Here is a 24708-nt window from a genome sequence, read left to right on the forward strand (position 1 = left end):
GGGGCACTTCTGGGGGCATTATTAGTTCATGGGGGCACCTCTGGGGGCATTATTAGCTCATGGGGGCCACCTCTGGGGGCATTATTAGCTCATGGGGGCACCTCTGGGGGCATTATTAGTTGATGGGGGCAACTCTGGGGGCATTATTAGCTCATGGGGGCACCTCTGGGGGCATTATTAGTATATGGGGGCACCTCTGGGGGCATTATTAGTTCATGGGGGCACCTCTGGGGGCACTATTAGCTCATGGGGGCACCTCTGGGGGCGTTATTAGTTCATAGGGGGCAACTCTGGGGGCATTTTTAGTTCATGGGGGCACCTCTGGAGGCATTATAAGTTCATGGGGGCACCTCTAGGGGCATTATTAGTTCATGGGGGCACCTCTGGGGGCATTTTTAGCTCATGGGGGCCACCTCTGGGGGCATTATTAGCTCATGGGGGCACCTCTGGGGGCATTATTAGTTCATGGGAGCACCTCTGGGGGCATTATTAGTCCATGGGGGCACCTCTGGGTGCGTTATTAGTTCATAGGGGGCAACTCTGGGGGCATTTTTAGTTCATGGGGGCACCTCTGGAGGCATTATAAGTTCATGGGGGCACCTCTGGGGGCATTATTAGTTCATGGGGGCACCTCTGGGGGCATTTTTAGCTCATGGGGGCCACCTCTGGGGGCATTATTAGCTCATGGGGGCACCTCTGGGGGCATTATTAGTTCATGGGAGCACCTCTGGGGGCATTATTAGTCCATGGGGGCACCTCTGGGGGCGTTATTAGTTCATAGGGGGCAACTCTGGGGGCATTTTTAGTTCATGGGGGCACCTCTGGAGGCATTATAAGTTCATGGGGGCACCTCTGGGGGCATTATTAGTTCATGGGGGCACCTCTGGGGGCATTTTTAGCTCATGGGGGCCACCTCTGGGGGCATTATTAGCTCATGGGGGCATTATTAGTTCATGGGAGCACCTCTGGGGGCATTATTAGTCCATGGGGGCACCTCTGGGGGCGTTATTAGTTCATAGGGGGCAACTCTGGGGGCATTTTTAGTTCATGGGGGCACCTCTGGAGGCATTATAAGTTCATGGGGGCATTATTAGTTTATGGGGGCACCTCTGGGGGCATTTTTAGCTCATGGGGGCCACCTCTGGGGGCATTATTAGCTCATGGGGGCACCTCTGGGGGCATTATTAGTTCATGGGAGCACCTCTGGGGGCATTATTAGTCCATGGGGGCACCTCTGGGGGCATTATTAGCTCATGGGAGCACCTCTGGGGGCATTTTTAGCTCATGGGGGCCACCTCTGGGGGCATTATTAGCTCATGGGGGCACCTCTGGGGGCATTATTAGTTCATGGGAGCACCTCTGGGGGCACTATTAGCTCATGGGGGCACCTCTGGGGGCGTTATTAGTTCATAGGGGGCAACTCTGGGGGCATTTTTAGTTCATGGGGGCACCTCTGGAGGCATTATAAGTTCATGGGGGCACCTCTGGGGGCATTATTAGTCCACGGGGGCACCTCTGGGGGCATTATTAGCTCATGAGGGCACCTCTGGGGGCATTATTAGCTCATGAGGGCACCTCTGGGGCCATTATTTGTTCATGGGGGCACCTCTGGGGGCATAATTAGCTCATGAGGGCACCTCTGGGGGCATTATTATTGTATGGGGGCACCTCTGGGGCCATTATTAGCTCATGGGGGCACAGCAGGGAATCATACATACAGGGGGCATCCCACATTCCTACTCACTTTACTGCACATAACACCAAACAGTGCAGTTACTATGGGAGCCTACAGGAGGGAGGAAGGGAAGGAAGTTGCTAGAAATGTGCGGAGCCTAAATTGTTTGTCTCGCAGGTTCTAAGGGGATGAAACGTATCTGGAAGGAATCATCATGGAGGTCTGGGCCGGATGGAGAGGAAAAGGGAAAGTGACGCCTCAGATCAAAGAAGACATCACCGGTGAGTCACTGTATGACGGTTTTCTTATTTTGTAGAACATCATTTAGTAGGGGTGCCCCGAGGTGGAAACGGTTGGGAAGCACTGCGCTAATCTGTCCCGCTGCGCCCGCTGGCACATGCTGTCATCTGATTGGGCCTCTTACCTAATCAGATGACAGCAAGTACCAGCGCCCCCTCCTCCAGACATCTGCCTTGGCGGCCCAAGCTGTGTCCTATGGCCGTATCTTTACCGCGTTGAGCTCCAGCTTGTGCTGCATCTACATTATCTGTACTCAGAGATATCACTGTGTTATCTGTGCTGTTACATAGGACTGCAGGTGACTACTACATTATCTGTAATCAGAGATATCACTGTGTTATCTGTGGTGTTAAATAGGACTGCAGGGGACATCTACTACATGATCTGTACTCAGAGATATCACTGTGTTATCTGTGGTGTTACATAGGACTGCAGATGACTACTACATTATCTGTACTCAGAGAGATATCACTGTTATCTGTGGTGTTACATAGGACTGCAGGTGACTACTACATTATCTGTTCTCAGAGGGATATCACTGTTATCTGTGGTGTTACATAGGACTGCAGGTGATATCAGGTGACTTCTCCAGGTTGCAGAAGTTCAAACTTCATCGTGCCCTGCTGACAGTTTATAATGGGAGTTGTAGTTTTGCAGCATGTGGCTCTTCAGGTTGCAGCACTACAACCCCCATCGTTTCCAACTGGCAGTTCATGATGAGAGTTGTAGTTTTTCAGCTGTAGAGTCAAAGATTGGAATACAATGATTAGACAATGACACAGTACAGTCCATTAATTATAGGGGGCAGTAGTGCAGTACATGAGGTGGAGGCAGTGACAGTGCATTAGAACATGGTGGCACATTAGAGTAATTGGATATAACGTTAGATAGGACTTTGCCTGATCGGGGGGAGATGGGGGGGCCCCAAGCTAAAATTTTGCACCAGGGCCCATCAGCCTTTAGCTACGCCCCTGTTGACATGTTAATTATTTTAATGGCCATATCAAACAATGGTTATTGTTCAATACATTGTGTGAACAGCGGGTATTGTTTGCATTGACTTCAATGCAACACATTTCACTACGAAAAGAAAGGCCATTGTTTTAATTGAAAACAGCCATTCTTTTCATAAAAAGAACATTGTGGGAACATAGCCTAAGGGCCCTATCAGATGTGATGATTATCGTGCAGAAAGTCATTATATTGTTCCAATGTTAACGATAATTGTCCTGTGTAATTGCAGGCAGCAATCGGAAAATCGTTCGTTGATCGTTGATTAAGGGTCCAGTTACACTGAAAGATTATCTGACAGATTATCTGCCAAAGAGTTAAAGGGAACCTGTCACCCCCCGTGCCGGGGTGACAGGCTCCCGACCCCCCGTTAGAGCCCCCTATACTCACCTAATCCCGCCGGGTCCCGCTTCTGGAGGTGGTCGGGTGATGAAGATGTCAGCCACTGCAGCCCGGCGCGCGCGCTGAGAGATGAGTCCAACACCCATAGAGAATGACAGGAGAGTCCAGCGCTCCGTCATTCTCTATGAGCGTTGGACTCATCTCTCAGTGCGCGCGCCAGGCTGCAGTGGCTGAAATCTTCATCACCCAACCACCCCCAGAAGCGGGACCCGGCGGGATTAGGTGAGTATAGGGGGCTCTAACGGGGGTCGGGAGCCTGTCACCCCGGCACGGGGGGTGACAGGTTCCCTTTAAAGCCAAAGCCAGAAACAGACTACAAGCAGAGATCTGGTCATAAAGGAAAGCCTGAGATTTCTCCTCTTCAAATCCATTCCTAGCTTTGGCTTCAAATCTTTGGCAGATAATCTGTCAGATAATCTTTCTGTGTAAATGGACTCTAATTGCACAAGGTTTCTTCTTTAACCCCTTAACGACTTTGGGCGTAAGTGTACGCCCCCGCAGTGTGGTACTTAACGCAAACGGGCGTACACTTACGCCCGATGTTTACCGGATCGCTGTGTGTAAACACACGGCGATCCGGTAACGATGGCTGCTGTAATACACAACAGACCATCATAGCTTGTCGGCACAGGGGGGTGGATTACACCCCCCGGGCTGACGATCGCTGTAATTGGCTGATTTATTCAAATCAGCCAACTACAGCGATTTTCCGGTTCCCGGGTCATCGGTGACACGGGGCCCCGGAAATCAATGGTGATTGGTGTGTATACTGAAGGGGGCCATGGTGCCACCCCCCAGATCGCCGCTATTTTTTCCCCCTTCCCCCCCTCCCCCTTTTTTTTCTATATCCTACCGCCACTGTCTGCTGATAAGTACCGCACATAAGTGCGGCATTTATCAGCAACTCCTTTTTTGGCGTAGCTTTCCCCCCCCCCCCCTTACTGTGAAAAACACGTATAAAACACTACATTACACTACACTACCCCACGTTACACATTACACTACTTGAAATAAAGTTTTACACTACACTACTACACTACATCACATTTACATACCCCCCATACACCAATCCCTGAATAATGTCCCAGAGAGTGTTTTCGGTGGAGGAGGCATACGCGCTTATTGCCTCCAACACCGAAACGGCCAGTGAGGATGAATGGGGGGATCCTTCTTTCCTCCATTCATCCTCATCATCATTATCATCATCCAGTGATGATGACTTTCCACCTAGGCGTCCAAGGAGGATGCCTCGGGCTGCCCGCCAGACAGGTGACCCCATCCCGTCCCCTGCTCCACAGACACGTCATCCCAACTCGCCCCCCAGACACGTCATCCCATTCCGCCCCCTGCCCCCCCCCCCAGACAGGTGACCCCATCCTGCCCCCCGCCCCCCAGATAGGTGACCCCATCTGGACCCCAGACCCCCAAAATTATCAGCCCTGGATTCCTGGCTTTATGGCAACGGCGGGAATCCAAATTAACCCCACAGATCTCAGAGAAATAGACTTTTTCAAGCTCTGATGACTTTGTAAATTTGATGGTGGCGCAAACAAACTTGTACGCGCACCAATTCCTGGCCCAGAACCCCTCCTCTTCTTTTGCTAGGCCCATGGCGTGGACCCCTACTGATGCAGCCGAAATGACAACATTTTGGGGGCTCCTGCTGCACATGGGCCTAGTAAAAAAAAACACAATGCGGCAATACTGGAGTGGGGATATTATATATAATACCCCACTTTACAGTATGGCCATGGGTCGGTTTCGATTTGAAGCCCTCCTAAAATTCTTGCATTACAATGACAATGCAAGGTGCCCCCACAAGATGATCCCTCGTATGACCGACTGTTCAAAGTATGGCCGATCATAGAGCACTTCTCAGCCAAATTTACTGAGATGTATATCCCAGAGAAATACATCTCAGTAGATGAGTCCCTCCTGAGACTCCATTTCCGCCAGTACCTTCCCAATAAAAGATCGCGGTATGGCGTGAAACTATACAAACTCTGTGAGAGTACCTCAGGGTACACTTACAGATTTATATGAGGGTAGGGACACCCAAATCCAGCCCCCAGAATGCCCCCCTATCCTCGAAGTTAGTGGAAAGATCGTTTGGGAACTCATCTTCCCACTGCTGGATAAAGGTTATCACCTGTACGTTGATAACTTTTATACCAGCATCCCCCTGTTTCGGTCCCTCGCTGCCCGAGCTACTGTAGCTTGCGGCACGATCCGAAAAAATCAGAGAGGCCTCCCAAGTCACCCTGTTAGACAACTAATGCAAAGGGGGGAGAGCAAGGCCTATGCCTGTGAAAATATGTTGTTGGTCAAATATAAGGACAAACGCGATGTCCTTATTCTGACCACAATTCACAGGAATAGCACCACCCCTGTCACTGTACGTTGTGTTCTTGACTACAATCAGTATATGGGAGGAGTTGATCTCTCAGATCAAGTCCTGAAACCATATAACGCCACGAGAAAAACCAGACGGTGGTACAAAAAGGTGGCCGTATATCTGGTACAGAAAGCGATGTACAACGCTTTTGTACTGTACCGATATGCTGGCCACCCAGGGAAATTCCTTGAATTCCAGGAAGCAGTGATCAAAGCCCTGATATTCGGCAGCCACGGAGCGGGCCCCAGCGCTTCTGGATATGAAGGACCCCGTATCGTACAGGGACAAGATTTTCCAGGTAAAGTCCCCCACACTGGAAAAAAGGGGAGATCCCAAAAGAAGTGCAGAGTGTCCCACAAAAGGGGGATCAGGAAGGACAGCATTTACCAGTGTGAAACCTGTCCTGATCACCCCGACCTCTGCATAAAGGATTGCTTCAAGGCGTACCACACGTCATTGGAGTTCTAAATTATCAAAATTCTGTCCCTTATTCCTATTTCAGGGGTCACGTTGATCCAGGGATTATTCTGATTGCCATTATGGAGTCGGGAAGGAATTTTTCCCCTGTGATGAGGCTACAGTTGTCTGCCTCACGAGGGTTTTTTGCCTTCCTCTGGATCAACACAAGTTGAATTTAATGGACTTCTGTCATTTTCAACCTTATAAACTAATAATTGGCCTAATACCCCCAAATAAATTAGAATGGTCCCTTTTCCCCAGCTAAATAGGTATGGCCGCCATTCCCATTAGAGGATGCCATGATGCAATTACAAAGCCTCTGTGCGTCCAGGACAGTAGAACCCCCCACAAGTGACCCCATTCTGGAAACTACACCCCTTAAGGAATCTAAGAAGGGCGGCAGCGGGGATATGGGCCCCTGGTGACTCGCACATTTATGCTGTGAAAATGAAAAAAATTGTATTTTTCATCTTCACAGCACATGTTCTACATATGTGCCCGTCACCAGTGGGGTCCATATGCTCACTGCACCCCTTGTTAGATTCCTTATGGGGTGTAGTTTCCAAAATGGGGTCACTTGTGGGGGGTTTCTACTGTCCTGGCAGCACAGAAGCTTTGTAAATGTGACATGGCCTCCATCCTCCATTCCAGCCTCTAAATGGCGCTCTGTCCCTCTGGTGGCTTGCCCTGTGCCCATATGGCATATTATGTCCACATGTGGGGTATTTTCGTACTCAGGGGAAATTACCCTACACGTTTTGCAATTATTTTCTCTTTTAACCCCTTGTGGAAATGAAAAAAATTAAGGCTAGACCAACATTTAGTGTAAAAAAAAATAAAATTTTTACACTAAATCATTGATCTAGTCTTTATTTTTTCTTTTTCACAAGGGGTTAAAAGATAAGAAAAAACACTAAATGTGTAGCGCAACTTCCCCCAAGCATGAAAATACCCCACATGTTCACATAAAGCGCCAGGCGGGTGCAGGGTAAGCCTCCGCAGGGAGGAAGCGCCATTTGGCTAGAATGGATGGTGAATGCCATGTCGCATTTACAAAGGCCCTGTGTTGCCAAGACAGTGGAGGCCCCCCAAAAGTGACCCCATTCTGGAAACTGCACCCCTCAAGGAATGTAACAAGGGGTGCAGTGAGGATATGGACCGCTTGATGACGGGCACATTTGTGCTGTGAAAATGAAAAAAGGAAATTTTTCATTTTCACGTCACATTGTTCCCTATTTGTGCCCGTCACCAGTGGGGTCCATATGCTCACTACACCCCTTGTTAGATTCCTTGAGGGGTGTAGTTTCCAGAATGGTGTCACTTGTGGGGGTTTACCACTGTCCTGGCAGCATAGGGTCTCTGCAAATGCAACATGGCCCTTGAAATCCATTTCAGCCAAATCCAGCATCCAAAAGCCAAATGGCGCTCCTTCCCTTTAGAGGCCCGTCTTGCGGCCGCATGATGCTTTATGTCCACATGTGGGGTATTTCCCTACTCGGGACAAACTGCTCTACACGTTTTGTGTTTTTTTTTCTCTTTTAAACCCTTGTGAAAATGAAAAATTCACGGCTAGGCCAATGTTTAAGTGTAAATATTTTTATTTTTACACAACATCATTGATCTAGTCTTGACATTTCTCATTTGCACAAGGGATTAAAAGAGAAGAAACAGAACAAAACATGTAGAGAAATTTCTCCCGAATACGGAAATACCCCACATGTGGACTTAAGGCGCTATGCGGCCGCAAGACAAGCCTCCAATGGGAAGGAGCGCCATTTAGCTTTTTGGGGCTGGATTTGGGTAGAATGGATTTCGAGGGCCATGTTGCATTTAAAAACTCCCTGTGTTGCCAAAGCAGTGAAACCCCCCCACAAGTGACCCCATTATGAAAACTACACCCCTCAGGGAATGTAACAAGGGGTGTAGTGAGCATATGGACTCCACTGGTGACGGGCACAAATGTGGAACAATGTGGCGTGAAAATGAAATATTAAATTTTTTTACACTATAATGTTGGTTTAGCCTTGAATTTTTCATTTTCACAAGGGGTTAAAAGAGAAAAAAACACACAAAATGTGTAGAGCAATTTCCCCCGAGTCCGTAAATACCCCACATGTGGACATAAAGTGCCATGTGGGTGCAGGGCAAGCCTCCGAAGGGAAGGAGCGCCATTTAGATTTTGGAAGCTGGATTTCACTGGAATGAATTTCATGGGCCATGTCGCATTTACAGAGCCCTCGTGCTGCCAAAACACTGGAACCCCCCCACAAGTGACCCCATTCTGGAAACTACACCCCTCAAGGAACCTAACAAGGGGGGGCAGTGAGGATATGGACCCCTTGATAACAGGCACATTTGTGCCGTGAAAGTGAAAAAAAAATGAATTTTTTTACTTTTACGTCATATTGTTCCACATTTGTGTCCGTCACCAGTGGGGTCCATATGCTCACTACACCCCTTATTAGATTCCTTGAGGGGTGTAGTTTCCAGAATGGGGTCACTTGTGGGGGGTTTCCAGTGTCTTGGCAGCACGAGGGCTCTGTAAATGTGACATGACCCTTGAAATCCATTCCAGTGAAATCCAGCTTCCAAAAGCCAATTCCCTTTGCGCTCCTTCCCTTTGGACGCTCGTGCTGCGCCCGCTTGGCACTTTATGTCCACATGTGGGGTATTTCTGTACTCGGGAGAAACTGTGCTACATGTTTTTTGTGGTTTTTTTCCTTGTATCCCTTTGTGAAAATGAAAAATTGAAGGCTAGAACAACGTTTCAGTGTAAAAAATTTTTTTTTCTTTTTTCACGCCACATTGTTCTGAAAATCTGTGAAACACCTGTGGGGTCCAGATGCTCACCGTACCCCTTGTTACATTCCTTGAGGGGTGTAGTTTCCAGAATGGGGTCACTTGTGGGGGGTTTCCAGTATTTTGGCACCCCAGAGCCTCTGCCAACCTGAAGTGGTACAGTAAAAAATGACCAAATATAACAGAGCCATTGAAATTCACTAGGCGCTCCTTTGTATCTGAGGCTTGTGGTTGCGTCAAACAGCGCAATAGGGCCACATATGGGGTATTTTTATATACTGCAGAAACGGGGCAATCAGTATTGGGGTGCATTTCTCTGGTAATAGGTTTATAATTATGAAAAATATTGGATTACAATAAAATCTCTGCACAGAAAATTTAAAATTTCTTACACACTTAGCTTTTATTTCTGTGACTCCACTAAAGGGTTAAAAAACTTTCTGGATGTGCTTTTGCAGAGTTTGGGGGGTGCAGTTTCTGAAATGGGGTGCTTTGTGGGGCTTTCTAACACACAGTCCCCTCAAATACACTTTAAAACCTGAACAGGTCCCTAAAAATATCTGATTTTGAAATTTTGCAGAAAATTTGGAAAATTGCTGCTAATATTTTACGCTTTCTGTTGTCTAAAAAAAAATAAAGATAGTTTAATAAATGCCGCCAACATAAAGTAGACATGTTGCTAATGCTATTTAATATATAATTTATGTGAAATAACCATTTTCTGTATAAGCAGAAGAGTTTCAGAGTTGGAAAAATGCATTTTTTCACAATTTTTCACGTTATTTTGGTTTTTTTCATAAAGATTCGCTATAAGTATCGACTCCAATTTACCAGAAATGTGAAGTACAATATGTCACGAGAAAACAATCCCAGAATCAGCCGGATAGGTAAAAGCATCCCGAAGTTATTAATGAATAAAGTGACACAGGTCATATTCATAAAATTTGCTCCGGTCCTTAAGGCCATTTCAGGCCCGGTCCTTAAGGGGTTAACTGGGATCAGATGGAGTAAACGATTGTTGTAATGATTGTAACTACTATTGTTCTGTGTAATATGGTGAACGGTTTTAGTTTTAGGATAAAGAATCTTGTTTCTGATCACTTATTGTTAGATTGCCTAATCGGACCCTAAAGCCCCTATTACAGGGGCGATGCAGAGGAGCAAACAAGCGCGGTCAGGGTTTATTATCACCAGAGGAATATGAGATGAAAGCTGAGCTCTGATTGGTTGTTATCAGCAACAAAGAGCATTTCTCCTGTGGGCAGTGTGATAAATCTCGCCGTTCCGTATTCTCCCACCTGTCCAGCATACAGATACCCTGAGCGGCCGGCAGGGGGCGGAGCAGAGCACGCCCACACTCCTCACACAGAGACGGCCTCTGGTTACTATTTCTGTCACAGGAATTGAGTCACGTTGTATTGAGAGCCAATCAGAAGCCTGCTTTCACTATCGCTAGCTATACGCGCCGAGAGCAGTGAGGTGACTGTCTGCCTCCGGGCCGCACTGCCGCCTCTCGTATATCACAGTGTGTATTTTCACCAGCGTTATCAGGCAGTAAAATCGCTTGAAGGACGCAACCTCCCCTTGGGTGTAGCAATATGGCGCTTCCGGCGCCTCACCCCGCCCACCGAGGCGTGACGTGCGGGAGAAGCGCCGGACGTGACGGTTGTTTGTTCGGTTGTTGTGTGTCTGGCGGCTGACTGCTCGGTAACGTACAGTAGGATCAGGATGGGCGTCCCCAAGTTTTACCGCTGGATCTCGGAGCGCTACCCCTGCCTCAGTGAGGTGGTGAAAGAGCACCAGGTAAGGTGGCGGGTGACGTCATCACGTGACGTCACGGCTTCTCCCTGCACGGAGGGACATGTCGCGGGCTCAGCTGCCGGCTGTATACTCTACTTACCCTATGTGCTAGTCAGCGGTGTTACGTCATCAGCACACGTCATATGTGTCTTGGCATTATACTACATTATCTACTGCTGCAGTGTATTACAGCATTCAATGAACGGGGCTGGGATGTGCCTCAGGAGCAGAAATCATAGTGTGAACGTGGCTGTACTCCGGGTCCTAGACTGAGGCTACACGGCAATGCAGATGTCTCATTGTGACCCCCATGTGAGGTGGATGTATTTGTGCCTGTGAGGCCACCTATGGGTGACTAGGTGACACCATAGACTTGAATGTGTGGTGACCTTGTGTGACACAGGGTTCCTGGTCATGGAACTAGGACGTGCTGTGTGACCTCAGCAGCAGGTCAGGTGACTGAGCAGCGGCAGCAGTCTGCAGCATGAATGGCAGCTGCCAGTCACTTTAAGGGCAGGTTCTCACATAATGGAATCGCACTGTGATTCCTGTACGGTCAGTTTCAATAGGTTTATATACCCGCAGCAGAATTTCCATCCCGCTGCCAGCATGTAAACGCTGTACTTGGCTGAGGGGACGTCAGGGAGTCGCAGGAGGAGGCCGGAGCGCGGACGGGTGAAGTGTTCACCAGGCCACAGCGGGTTAAGGGGGTGGGGCTTACATACTGGCGGTGGGAGGAAAATCCTGCTCAACCTATTGAAACTGACAGGAGGGGAATTGTAGTGTGAAATCTGCCGCAAGTCCATTATGTGTGAACCCACCCATAAGGGCGTCTGGTGTTGGGCACTATAGATAGACTGTATAATGCAGTGTTACACCCCCTTCACCCATCAGGAAAATCTATCCAGATAGACTTCTTGTCCCATAGGGTTCTATTGGGCACAGACACCCTTTAGGTTTTTCCCAGACATGTCATCTGGAATTCTGGATGAGCTGCCACTTGCCTGGGTGTTGACCCTGGGAAACTTGTCATCCCAGGTAGCACAAACCAATTAGTGTACAATAATATTACATTTTCCTAGGAGTATGAGCAACTTCCTGACATCTCCAAGAACCTGCCGTTGGAAATGCACATAGGACTTCAGACACACAGGATGCTGTAGATGAGAAGCTGTGCTCTCATTGTATCTTCTGACCACCTACTGAGCTGCTGGCACCGTTGGATGGGTATTAATCAAAAGCATTCAGAACACACCTTTGTTCCCTGTTCCTTTATTTAGGGCCCTATTCCACGGGACGATTATCGTTCGCATAATTGTTAACGATAAACGACCGCTATTGCGAAAGACCTGAAATCCTTCACCCATTTACATGGAATGATAATCGTTACTTATGATCGTTCTTGCGGTCCTCACTACTGCGAACGACCAAACGACATCTTAATCAATGCGAACGATTTGCGAACGAGCAACAATAAAAATAGGTCCAGGTCTTATTAAACGATCAATGATTTCTCGTTAATCGTTAACTGCTATTCAAAGGAACGGTTATCGTTTAGATTTGAAAGATTTAACGATAATCTGAACGATAATCGCCCCGTGGAATAGGGCCCTTAGGTTTTAAACAGTGTCAAGGAGGCGGGGCCTATCATTGTCTGATGCACAAATGGGCAGGCATACCAGCACAGACATAGTGGTGCTAGAGCCCAGGAAGCTATAAACCCTGCCTCCTTGACACTTTTCATGGCCCAAATAAAAGCCTTATTTTATGAAACTACAAGCATAGACACAAACAACATAGTTATGCTCTGAATGCCTTTGACAGCTATCCAGCGCTGCTGCCAACTCAGCAGGTGACACATTTTCTTTAATGTTATTTCGGTTTCCATTAACCCCTTCCCGCTATTAATACGTATATATACTTTCCAACTGCACATACCCCGTGCAGTAGAAAAAAAAATATAATAAATGTCTGTCCGGGGCCGGAGGTAATGAGAGGCAGCTGCGTCTTATTAACCCCTTAAAACACCACAATCTATAGCTGATCTGTGGGGGTCCCGATCGCATGTATAGACGGGCGGGGGTAAGCCTCGGTTCGGCGATCTGTGCATAGAGTCTGCTCTCAGGCAGGCTTTATGCATAGATCGCCGATAACACTGATCTATGGTATGCTACGGCATAGCTTAGATCAGTACATGAAATCTATTGATTGCACGTTTTACAGTGAAAAAAGGGGTAATAAAAACTTTTTAAAAGTATTTAAAAAGCCCTTATAAAGCCCCCTCCCAATAAAAGTTTAAAATAACCCCTTGCTCATTATAAAAATAAAAATATAAAAAATAAACATATTACATATTGTAGCGTGCGGAATTGTCCGATCTATTAAAACATAACTTTATTGTTCCTGCACGGGGAACGGCGTAAACTAGAGATCATGGCGCAAAAAATGACACTGCAACCAGCCCTGTAGGTGGAAAAATAAAAGTGCTAGGGCTCTTAGGTGAGGAGGAACATTGCATTAATATTACCTGGACATCCCGGCATCAAAGGGCTCTGTCTCGAAGGTTGGCACTATTATGGGGCTACTAGATCTGGCACTGTTATCAGATGCTCAGAAGAGGCTTCTTCTACACAGGCTTTCCCTTCCCCCCCAGGAGACTACTCACTCTTATGCAATCCTGCTTTTTGCATACTTGCTGATATAAGGGCGAGTACATACCAGATGCACAGCCGCATGCTGACAAGCCAGAATGTTATGTGGGAGGTCACAGAATTGCAAATTACTGACAACTACCATGCTAACATCCCCACCATTCACCTATCACGTTGTGGGAGACCACTCTCCAGTATGTAAATAAAGATATCACATCCAGCAGTTCCAGATTCCCTATAAAACATACATTTATTGCAGCTTGTTAAATGGGGTACTTCAGCAAAATGTTTTCTTTCGAATCATCTGGTCCCAGAAAGTGCCAGAGATTTGTAGATTACTTCTGTTAAAATATCCAAAGTCTTCCATTATCAGCAGCTGTATGTTCTGCAGGAAGTAGTGTATTCTTTCCAGTCTGGAGAGCAGGAGAGGTTTTCTATGGGGATATAGGAGGCTCTGGACAGTTCCTGACATAGACTTGAGATATTTTTTTATAGAAGTAAATTACAAATCTGTCACTCTCTGGTACTATTTGAAAGAAACATTTTTTTAGTGAACCACCCCTTTAAAAGAAGCACAATTTATATATATATATATATATATATATATATATATATATATATATATATATATATATATATATATATATACACACACAAAAGAACTCCATACACTGACACATTTCAGTGTAAGCTCTACCCTTAGGCAAAGCATATAACAAATGTCAAAGTATGTCACATGACCTGTGACATTCACCCAAAAGGAGATATATAATAAAGGCAGGAGCGTACATGACATATACAACAATGTTACATTACATCACCTAATAGGTAAGTATCAGGTCCTCGTATAAAGTACAATCTGTTGGTTGTCTGCAGGGCTGTAGAATCGGAGCTGGAAAAAAATGACTCTAGCTTTAGAAAAGTCTTTTAACCCATTCCCGTCAGAAACATGTGTATATATACATTCCTACTGCACATACCCCGTGCAGTAGTAATGTGTATATACGTTCCTGAGTGAGGGGCTTCTTATGTGTGCGGGGCTGCTGCAGTGAGAGCAATCCCGCACACATCAGTGTGTCCATGGCCAGACGTAACATCAAGTCTGTTTAGCCAGTCAGTGACGGAGGCGGGATCTGTTTCAAGTCCGCTCAGATCCCGCCTCTGTCACTGACGTCACGTCACGCCTCGAGCCCGCGTCGGGGACCGGAGCACCGCGATACGGTACCCGCCGCTGGAGCCGGGGAGGTGGGTGGATGTTGTTTCCCTCAGCCACCTCCTCCCCGGCCAGATCCCAAAATAGCCCCCCCCCCCCCCCGCAGGAGTACCTCTAGGGAACCAATTACCTCAAAAACACATATATAGCTTTTTAAATGTCCTGTTAGAGCACACAGCACACTTTCCATACATGTTTTTATATACTCCCTGCCTCCCCTGTGTAATCCATAAAGTAACTTTATAAAACTGGCGCCCAGTATGCAAATGACGAAGGCTAGATGGTAGTCACGGTCATTCCGGGTCCCCTAGGCATTCCTCGGCGGTAATCACGCCCCTCTGGGCGTGATTCAAATCACCCAATAGCTCTGACATCACTTGGGAGCGCGCCGTGCTCTACGTCGGCGCGCCTACGTTCTTACGCCACTGCGCATGCGCAGTACACTCGCTTCCATTCTGGCTGTACTGCGCCTGTGCAGAATAGCCTCGAACTCCGGCTCACACTGAGTTCGAGGCTATTCTGCACAGGCGCAGTACAGCCAGAATGGAAGCGGGTGTACTGCGCATGCGCGGCGGGGTCGTGCACGGCGCGCTCCCGAGTGATGTCAGAGCTACTGGGTTATTTGTAACACGCCCAGAGGGGCGTGATTACCGCCGGGGAACGCCCAGGTGACTTGGACTGACCGTGACTGCCATCTAGCCGAACACCGCCCAGGTGACTACTTGAGGTAATTTGCATACCGGGCGCCAGTTTTATAAAGTTACTTTATGGATTACACGGGGGAGGCAGGGAGTATATAAAAACAGGTATGGAAAGTGTGCTGTGTGCTCTAACAGCAAATTTAAAAAGCTACATATGTTTTTTTAGGTGATTGGTTCCCTTTAAATGCCGCAATCTACAAGGATCGCAGTGTTTATGGTACTCGGTGACAGAACAAGCATCTGTCACTGAGTGATTGGGACCCCTGTCGGATCGGTGATCCATGTATAGAGTCTGCTCTCAGGCAGGCTCTATACATAGATTGCCGATGACACTGATCTATGCTATGGCATAGCATAGATCAGTATATGCAATCTAATGATTGCATGTTTTACAGTGATAAAAAGTGTAATAAAAAAAACCCTTATAAATCTGCTCCCAATAAAAGTTTTAAAATACCCGCCATTATAAAAATATTAAAAAATAAACTTATTACATCACAGCGTGCGGAATTGTCCGAAGTATTAAAATATAACTTTATTGTTCCCGCATGGTGAACGGCGTGAATGGGGGGAAAAAAACACACATAGAGAAGAGTGGCGGCCAGCAGACTGCTGCTACCTGCATTGTTTGTTTTTCAACAATCAGCCAACATTGCTCATGTTGGCTGATCTTTGCCTTTTACCACTAGCTGTTACACCAAGTGATACGTTATACCAAATACAGCTGATAATCACCTGGTGTAATAGGGCCTTAACAAAGCCGTGGCCCTGTTTAACACCGATAAGGATGGTCGTTCAGGAGGAGTATATAGCAAAAAGCAGGTCCGACACGTAATGTGTAAGAAGCCTGGCGCTTTATTTGGTGGTACATGGTAGAATGTAGGACATCAGAAGCAGGGTACATTAGCTTACACACATTAGCTATGACAGATGCAACCAAAAGACATAAACTGCTGTACCCCTGCTGTTCAGGCTTGGATCCTGTTGTGCATTGCTGAACAAAGATTACACTTTACTTTTATAGACTTGTCTCTGCTATGTAAAACAAACCTCATCACCTAACGTTGGCTAATGTGGTTTACTAATATCTTGGTGGAGATTCCGGTTTGTCATGTTGTGTCCATGAACCTGTATATCAGCACATAGTGTTCCTTTAATCTTTGGCACTATTGACACTCCATGTGCCATTGTATGGTGCTTCTATATGGCACTGTATTTCATAGATGTTGCATAATACGGCGTTATTTTTACTTCAGTTGTCCTTGTCGTTATAACTTTCAAAATCTAAATCAACAGATATGATATAAAGCAAATTTGCAATATACATTCATTGTGTTTTTTTTTTTTTTTTTTGTTATGCTAAAAAAAACAAAGCTGAGCTCTAGGTCCAGTCTCCAGAAGGCAGATTTTCTGACTTGTGCCGGATGTAAAAACAGACTAAGGGTATATTCACACGAACGGGCTCGCAGCGAGATTCTCGCTGCGAGCCCGGCAGGTCCTGGCAGTTCCCATACACTACATACTTGCTGCGGTCTAAACGACCGCAGCGAGTATGTAATTCTGCCGCCCTTAACCCCTTCTGCTCCCACCCGGCTCCCCCGCTGTAAGCATACATTACCTGTCCTCGCTGCACGGTTCCGGCGTCCTGCTCTCCCGTCTGGCCAATCAGTGGCTGCGGCTGGGCAACACACTAATTGGCCGGACGGGAGAGCAGGACGCCGGACCCGTGCAGCAAGGACAGGTAATGTATGCTTACAGCGGGGGAGCCGGGCGGGAGCAGAAGGGGTTAAGGGCGGCAGAATTACATACTCGCTGCGGTCGTTCAGACCGCAGCAAGTATGTAGTGTATGGGAACTGCCAGGACCTGCCGGGCTCGCATCGAGAATCTCGCTGCGAGCCCGTTCGTGTGAATATACCCTAAACACAGGAATTCCGGCCAGTACAGAGAGTCACGGCTCAATATGTCCATCAATAACATGACTGCCTTCTCTCTGTGAGCGCTCAGATAGCCTGGGATACACAGGACTTCCTATGTTTAGACTCTTTGAGAGAAAAAAGAACACAGAAGTGCCATGTTTTCCATGACAACTAAAATAATGAATGTGAACTGCAACTTGCTTTATTTCACATCAACTGTTGATTTAGATTTTGAAAGTTATAACTCCAGTGACACTTCAAGACTTGCCATACTGTACTCTGTAGCCCTCCATCCAGGGCTGTGGAGTAGGTAAGCCGCAGCTCTGACTCCTGAATTTCATCACGGAACAACTCCGACTCCAGCTCCTTTATAAATGGCCAGTCAGACACCAGGGGAAATATTTCTCACACTAGTGTAAAGTAGAAGTGGCTCAGCAGCTTCTTCCTAATGTCCTACATTATCCTGGGTCGACCTCTGAGTAAATAAGGAAAGATATGAGGCAGATTCTCCTGTGTGTACAGTGGATGCCGCTAGTCTCCAGCCACCATGTCCTGAACAATGTAAAACTAGACTGGATGAAGCAGGTGGTCTTTTCTGCTTATAATCTTCTATGTTTCTAACTAAATATTCACCATACGCGAAGACTGCTAACAATGGCAGATCCCTGTGATATAGAGGTCCACCATAGGCCCAGATTTATCAGCTCTGTCAGCGTCCACGCTCCTGAATCATTGCAAGCTTGCAGGACCTACCCACTCAGCCAGCCTGTGACTTCAGCTGTGCCCTGCCTCAATCTCTGATTGGCTGAGCGGGCATTTCTGAGTGGAGCTGTGACATCACAGGATCAGGAGCCCAGCGGGGGACCATGAGCCGTGACACTGCACTACCCCATACCACACCGAAAAAAAAACACACAACCTTCTCCCGGAGAGAGAACACCACACTGAGGACAGAGGTTACTGCTGCACTACTTATGGCTTCTCCTTCTCTATGTTACACAGGATATCTTAATTTTACACTTTATACAAGCATCCAGGAAGAGAACAGCACAGATCTCCCCCCACACAATGGACTCTTTTAGCTCAGAAACAAGCTGGCAAATAGTAACCAACAACTTTTACCCAACCACCCTTATCTAATAGGGCCAGTGTCCTATTACTGATATATGGGGGAAATACTTCACCTTTTCTAAGTGTATGTGAAACAGTGTTTTTCTGTTCTTTATAATTAAGCTCCTTAGATTGATTGAACCTAAAAAATCTTAATGAGGAACATTTATAAAATTCATATGAAAATTTAATTAAATGTTTAAAGGCTCAGATTGGTATGTTTTTTTTTTTTTTTTTTTTTTTTTTTTTTTTCGACTACAGACAAAACTAACTCCAACTTCACAGCCCTGCCTCCATTAAAGGAGAAGTCCGGCCAAAACTATTTTTTAATATGTTATTACTTATGGAAAGTTAGACAAATTTCTAATGTACATTAATTATGGGAAATGCACATATAGGGCTATTTCCCTTAATTTAGTAGATCAGGGAGACTTCAGATTCTCTAAAAAAAACGTGACGTCACGAACCGGGGGTGTAATTCCAATGGAGTGTTCAGCAGGGGCGCACTATATATAGAAGTCAATGAGTGACGGATTTCCGGACGAAAATAGGACAGGATCTAAAAAATCCGGTCCTATTTTCCGGGACAGACACCCTTCCGGAAAAATCCGGAAGGGTGTCCGTGTCTACTGTTAGCCTATGAGTCCGGAAATCCGGACAGATTTTCCGGACGTGTGAAGGGGGCCTAAACGTACTGATTAAATACATTTTATGGATTACTTTGGGGAGCAAGGACACTTGTTCCCCAAAGTATTCCATAAATGTATTCAATCAAAAACATACTGTATAGTACATTCCCATACACATCCATTGTAATTCCAATGGAGTGTCCAGCAGGTGCGCACTATGTATAGAAGTCAATGGTACTCATGGACTTCTATATATAGTGCGCCCCTTCTGGACACTCCATTGTAATTACACCCCCGGTTCGTGACGTCACGTTTTTTTAGAGAATCTGAAGTCTCCCTGAGCTACTAAATTAAGGGAAATAGCTCTATATGTGCATTTCTTATAATTAATGTACATTAGAAATTTGTCTAACTTTCCATAAGTAATAACATATTAAAAAATAGTTTTGGCCGGAGTTGTCCTTTAATGAATTGATGAACTACAAGCAGCCAATAGTGGCAATCTCAAGTCTTGTCTGAACAGAAGTTGTCTTCTCAATTTTCTTTATATTATTTCCATGGTTGAGTTTGCTATATATCTTGGACTGAACACTTATCTGACAGCTTTGCCAGTTCGTCACTGTACACTGCAGTATATAATGTAGTAAGTCCTGTTCCAGATAAGTGTTCAGTTCGTGTATGGCCAGCACACGGGCTGTGTATCACTGGCTGCATACAGATGTGTGAAAGGGGCCTTAGAAGCCAAATTAAAAATGAAAGTAATTTAGGAAATGATTATTGTGCACAGTGCTGCACTATAAGCATTTTTATTATATAAGCATTAATAAATTTTTGAAGTATATGCAAGAAAGTCATGGGTCATATTATAGGCTAGTTGTATGTGTGTGTTTGCTGAGCATCTCTTGGAAGAATACTGAATCTCACAAACCCCATTTTCCCCCAGATACCAGAATTTGACAATCTTTACTTGGACATGAACGGAATCATCCACCAGTGCTCGCACCCCAATGATGATGATGTGCACTTTCGAATCACAGAAGATAAGATTTTTGCTGATATCTTCCATTACTTAGAGGTGCTGTTCCGTATCATCAAGCCAAGAAAAGTCTTTTTTATGGCTGTTGATGGTGTCGCCCCGAGGGCAAAAATGAACCAGCAGCGAGGGAGACGCTTCAGGTAATTTCCATCTCCAGGGTTTGTGTTGCTGTTGGAGCCACAGGTGACTTGCATCCACTTTACTTCATCTCCTGACTCATCTACTCTTTATTTCATCTCCTAATCCATTCCAAGCAAATATCTGGGTTTCACTGAGGCAGTCTTGTCATTTTATGTGATTTGTTTATTGGGAACATTTGCTTACAGGTTTTGAGGTTGAGACTAAGGGCATTATCACATGGAAAGAATTTTGTGCGAAAAATGATTTCATTCAGATTTAATAATCTTTCCAGGTGTATGTATGCAGGCAACGAGCAAACAGCCATAAAATTATTGTTAGGGTACCTTCACACGTACCAGATTCGCAGTGGATCTTATGCTGAGAGTTTGCAGCGAAATCCGCTGCGGATCCATGTAGTGCCCCCAGCCCGGAGCATACATTACCTGCTCGGCGCCGCGGCTGTGTGTAAAGCTTCCAGCTCCCGTCGGACCCCATCAGCCAATCAGTGCTGCCGTGTACTGATTGGCTGATGGGGAGCCGGAAGTCTCTCGCACAGCTGCGGCGCCAACCAGGTAATCTATGCTACGGGCCGGGGGTTAAAGGGGCCGGGTCACATACTGGTAGCGGAATGAAAATTCCGCTGCGGAAATGTGACCCCATTCAACTTCGCAGTACCAGGATCCTCAGCGGATTTCGCTGCAAAATCGCAGTTTGAAATCCGCTGCCAATCCACTACGTGTAAAGCTACTCTTAAAGGGAATGTACCATCAGGGGTAGTGATTTCCTTTTTTCAAAATGCCACCCAGATCCCGCAATCTGCACGGTTTTCTTCTTGTGCACCGGCCCTTATCTATCGTGTAACGATATCATCTTACTTCTGTGGCACGGCCATGCTTTATTCTAATGGAGGCGTGTCACAGGAGAGGGGATAGCCTTACTTTGGGGGCACTGGTGAGTTATGGTGAATGATTTCAGTTTTTTTGCAGAAGCGCTTGTTTGCAATTGTTTATCATTATTCAAAAAAAAAAAGGAAAAATTGCTGCTTCTAATAGAACCCTAAAACCTCTATGACACGTGGTAATCAGAGGGAGCAAGAGAGCACTGACCTGTCAGGTAAGCGCTCTCTTGCTCCTCTTTTCCCGCTCACTGTAGGCGCTATTACAGGCGCCCACAGCAACCGGGGACGCTGCGGGAGGGGCTTGGGAAGCCTATAGGACATAGTGGTCTCTTGCCGCCGCTCTGATTACACTGAGCAACGGCAGCAGGTCGGTGTCCAGTGTGATCAGAACAAATCATAAGGCGTTAGCCTGTTGTCTGCTCCAGCAGCCATAGGGAATTAATATACATGAAAAGGTCAGCAGTCTTTGCTTATCTACAGCCAGTACTCTCCTGCCAGCCTAGTGTTGCTTCAGTGTAACAAATACAATAGATCTGTTTACACAAGGAAGCCATCTGTCAATTGTAACAATAATACCAGCGTAAATGCTCAAAAAGAGGTCATCTTCTATATCAGTGTCCTTATATGCATACATGGCCTGAAAATGTCGGAGAGACACCTTAGCTGTTGACTGTCTGGATATATTGAAGCTCAGACAAATGTCAACCAGTCTTGACATATTTTGATGATGTATAAATCTCCATCCTAATTTCAGATAATTGATCACGTATCCACATGACAACTGACTGGCACAGCCGTGGTGTAAACAATGAAAGAAGCTCCCATTAACTTATGTGGGAGCTGTGCTGCAGTAACCCAGACTTCTGGCTCTGCACATTTGTTTACATTTTAAGCTTTGTCCGTGATCTGGAGCTGACTGATCCTCCTATTTTTAGACCTGTTATGGTAAATGAAAGCCAGCGTCTTATTATCTGTACTGGCAAACACCGAGAAGTAGATTTACACCACTACCTAGTTTAATACTTATGTTCACAATGGATCGAAGCAGATTTGGAGCGGATTTTCATAGTACAATGATATGACTACATATGGAATATTTGTAAAGAATTGACAAATCCTAAACCATGCCTTTTTTATTGCCATGGACTAAAGTGCCTAAAACACATCATAAATGTGGTGCGCAGCATGTACGCCAGTTTCTTGGCGCAGATTGTGCTAGAATTCTTGCATGTTTTCAGTAGTATCTCTGCCCCCATGTTTTATATAAAAGGCAGAGGATTGTCTCTCTTCCAGTTATCTGCGTAGGTTTCCTTGGATGGCTGCTAATAAAAATAGTCCAAAGTAATCTATCATCCACCGTATCGTTCTGAGAACCCCCCTCCCAGTCTAGCGCTGTGCTCTTACTGAATTGGGACATTTTCCTTCTGTCATGTTGCAGATATTATTCAGATTTTTAAGCAGCGTTTTGCCTTCTGAACATCCGTGCTCTGTTTCCTTTATGGTGCAGTCCCTAATCCCATACATAATGCATGTCCTGGCACCAATGGGAGAAGTAACATAATGTGAAAACTCTTCCGTACCCACTGATCTGCCTTATTCACAAAGCCGCAGCCGTTTCTCAGCTTAGATAAAATAGAAAACCACTCGGCAGTACGGTACAGCTGCACATAGCAGGGTGTATGGCTTTTATTGTATTATATCAAAGTGCACCTCCGGTTTTACAAAACACAGTATGTTCCTTACGACAAGTCATTTAAAGCTTCTCTGTAATGTTTCCATGTTACATTTCATGTTTTTATTATGAGCAGTCCTTTTATAGCTGCCCCAGTATTTCCTTATGCTATATGTCAAGCATCCTTATTGCCATCAGGGATACTGTAGTGTCACGGCTGGTGTAGTTGTATTCCTATAGAGCGCCACATCCTTCCTTACATCATATTCACAAGTCTGGGGATAGATATGGGGCCTCACAGCTAAAATCTCTTCTAATCAGGCCGATATCACTAAGTGTAATAAAGACAACAAGGAGCCGATCATCAGCTAATCGTTGTCTTTTAGCATGTTATAAAATTATTGTCCTTCTGGCTTTCTCGTTGCTTAGCGCAGCTGGCACTGGCTCTTCTGATATGTTTCTGTGGTGACAGACCGTTCAGCCAATCGCTGGCCATGGTGCTGCCCTATCTCGATCAGTGATTGGCTGAGTAGGCTGTCACTGCAGAGACCAGCTCAGAAGCTTCAGTGCCTGCTGTGGTCAGTAGGGAAAAGGCAGCAGGGCACATGGGAGCCTGGAGAGGTAAGTATGTACTCGGATTATTTTCTATACCAGCAAGGGCTGCTTTAAAGGGGTAGTGCGGCGCTAAAAAATTATTCACAGAATAACACACATTACAAAGTTATACAACTTTGTAATGTATGTTATGTCTGTGAATGGCCCCCTTCCCCTTGTCCCACCACCCCCACCCGTGTACCCGAAAGTGTGGTGCGCTATACTCACCTGTCACGTGCCGACACCAGTCTCCGATCTTCATTCGGTGACTTCTTCGGCCGGCGAACAGCTCCGTCTGTTCCGAATGCCGGCCGCCCTCTGCAGCGTCATCCGATGCTCAGCCGCGATTTGGCTGAGCATAACTGTGCTCAGCCAATCGCGGCTGAGCACAGTTGTGACAAGGCGGAGGGGGGACGGGCGGCAGGGATTCGGCCGTCCGTCCGAAGATGACGTTTGGCACAAAATGGCGGACAGCCCTCGACACAGATCAGGTAATGTATAATGCACCAACACTTCCGGGTACACGGGTGGGGGTGGTGGGACACGGGGAAGGGGGCGATTCACAGACATAACATACATTACAAAGTTGTATAACTTTGTAATGTGTGTTATTCTGTAAATAATTTTTTTAGCGCCGCACTACCCCTTAAATAAGTGCCAATCTAGCAAACGTCTAATACGGCCCTAACAAGTTGTCAGTCTTGTCCTTTTTTAGTTTCATATATGCTTTGGGGGAAAAGATTGGGAATTATTTTATATGAAAATGTGCTCAAGCAGGGCAACAAGCATGTATTTACCTGCCTGGATCCCCCAATGTTGGTGTCCACTTCTGCTGCTCAGCATTTCCTCGTTTCATCGCAAGGAAGTGTCCGCTCAGCTGCTACAGCGGTGTCCTCCCCTCAACCAGTAATCAGCTGAGCGAGCACTTCCCCGTGCTCAGGGGGACATCTATTAAGAAGGACATATTTTGCGAGTCCCAGCGCACCCAATGGCCATACAGTGGACTGACGTGTATGGCCATCGGGTGCGCTGGGACTTGCTGTTCTCAAAGTCGTGACATTCCTGTAGCAGCAGGGTAACCAATAGCACAGCGTAGGGAGGTAAGGGAGACGTGCCAAGGCAGGGAGGGAGTGCCCCAGAGCTCAGAGGAATGCCCCGCATCGTGACTTAGTCGGCACTACATCCTGACCCAAGATGGCGCCCGGGGCTGTAAGATGGTCCTGACCGAACCCGGAAGTAAGCCACTTCTGGTGGCCAGCGGGACCAAGGGAAGTGGGGTAAGGAGCTTGAATTGGTTACCACTGTATACTATGCATCTATATAAGT

General features: G+C 46.3%; 1 protein-coding gene across 3 annotated transcripts in view; it reads left to right on the forward strand.

Moving 5' to 3' along the window:
* The first annotated feature begins 10505 nt into the window (after positions 1-10505).
* Positions 10506-24708, forward strand: part of XRN1 (5'-3' exoribonuclease 1) — a 58323-nt gene continuing 44120 nt past the window's right edge. For 2 of the 3 annotated variants that reach the window (XM_069975412.1, XM_069975415.1), the window contains exons 1-2: positions 10507-10844; positions 20006-20238. In XM_069975412.1, the coding sequence (XP_069831513.1) occupies positions 10770-10844; positions 20006-20238 (308 nt within the window). In that variant the 5' untranslated portion in view covers positions 10507-10769. Of the gene's footprint in view, positions 10845-20005; positions 20239-24708 lie in introns of all 3 variants that reach the window. The other variant, XM_069975414.1, reaches the window with a different exon arrangement.

This window comes from Dendropsophus ebraccatus, chromosome 6 (genome assembly GCF_027789765.1).
Source record: "Dendropsophus ebraccatus isolate aDenEbr1 chromosome 6, aDenEbr1.pat, whole genome shotgun sequence".
Classification (NCBI taxonomy): Eukaryota; Metazoa; Chordata; class Amphibia; order Anura; family Hylidae; genus Dendropsophus; species Dendropsophus ebraccatus.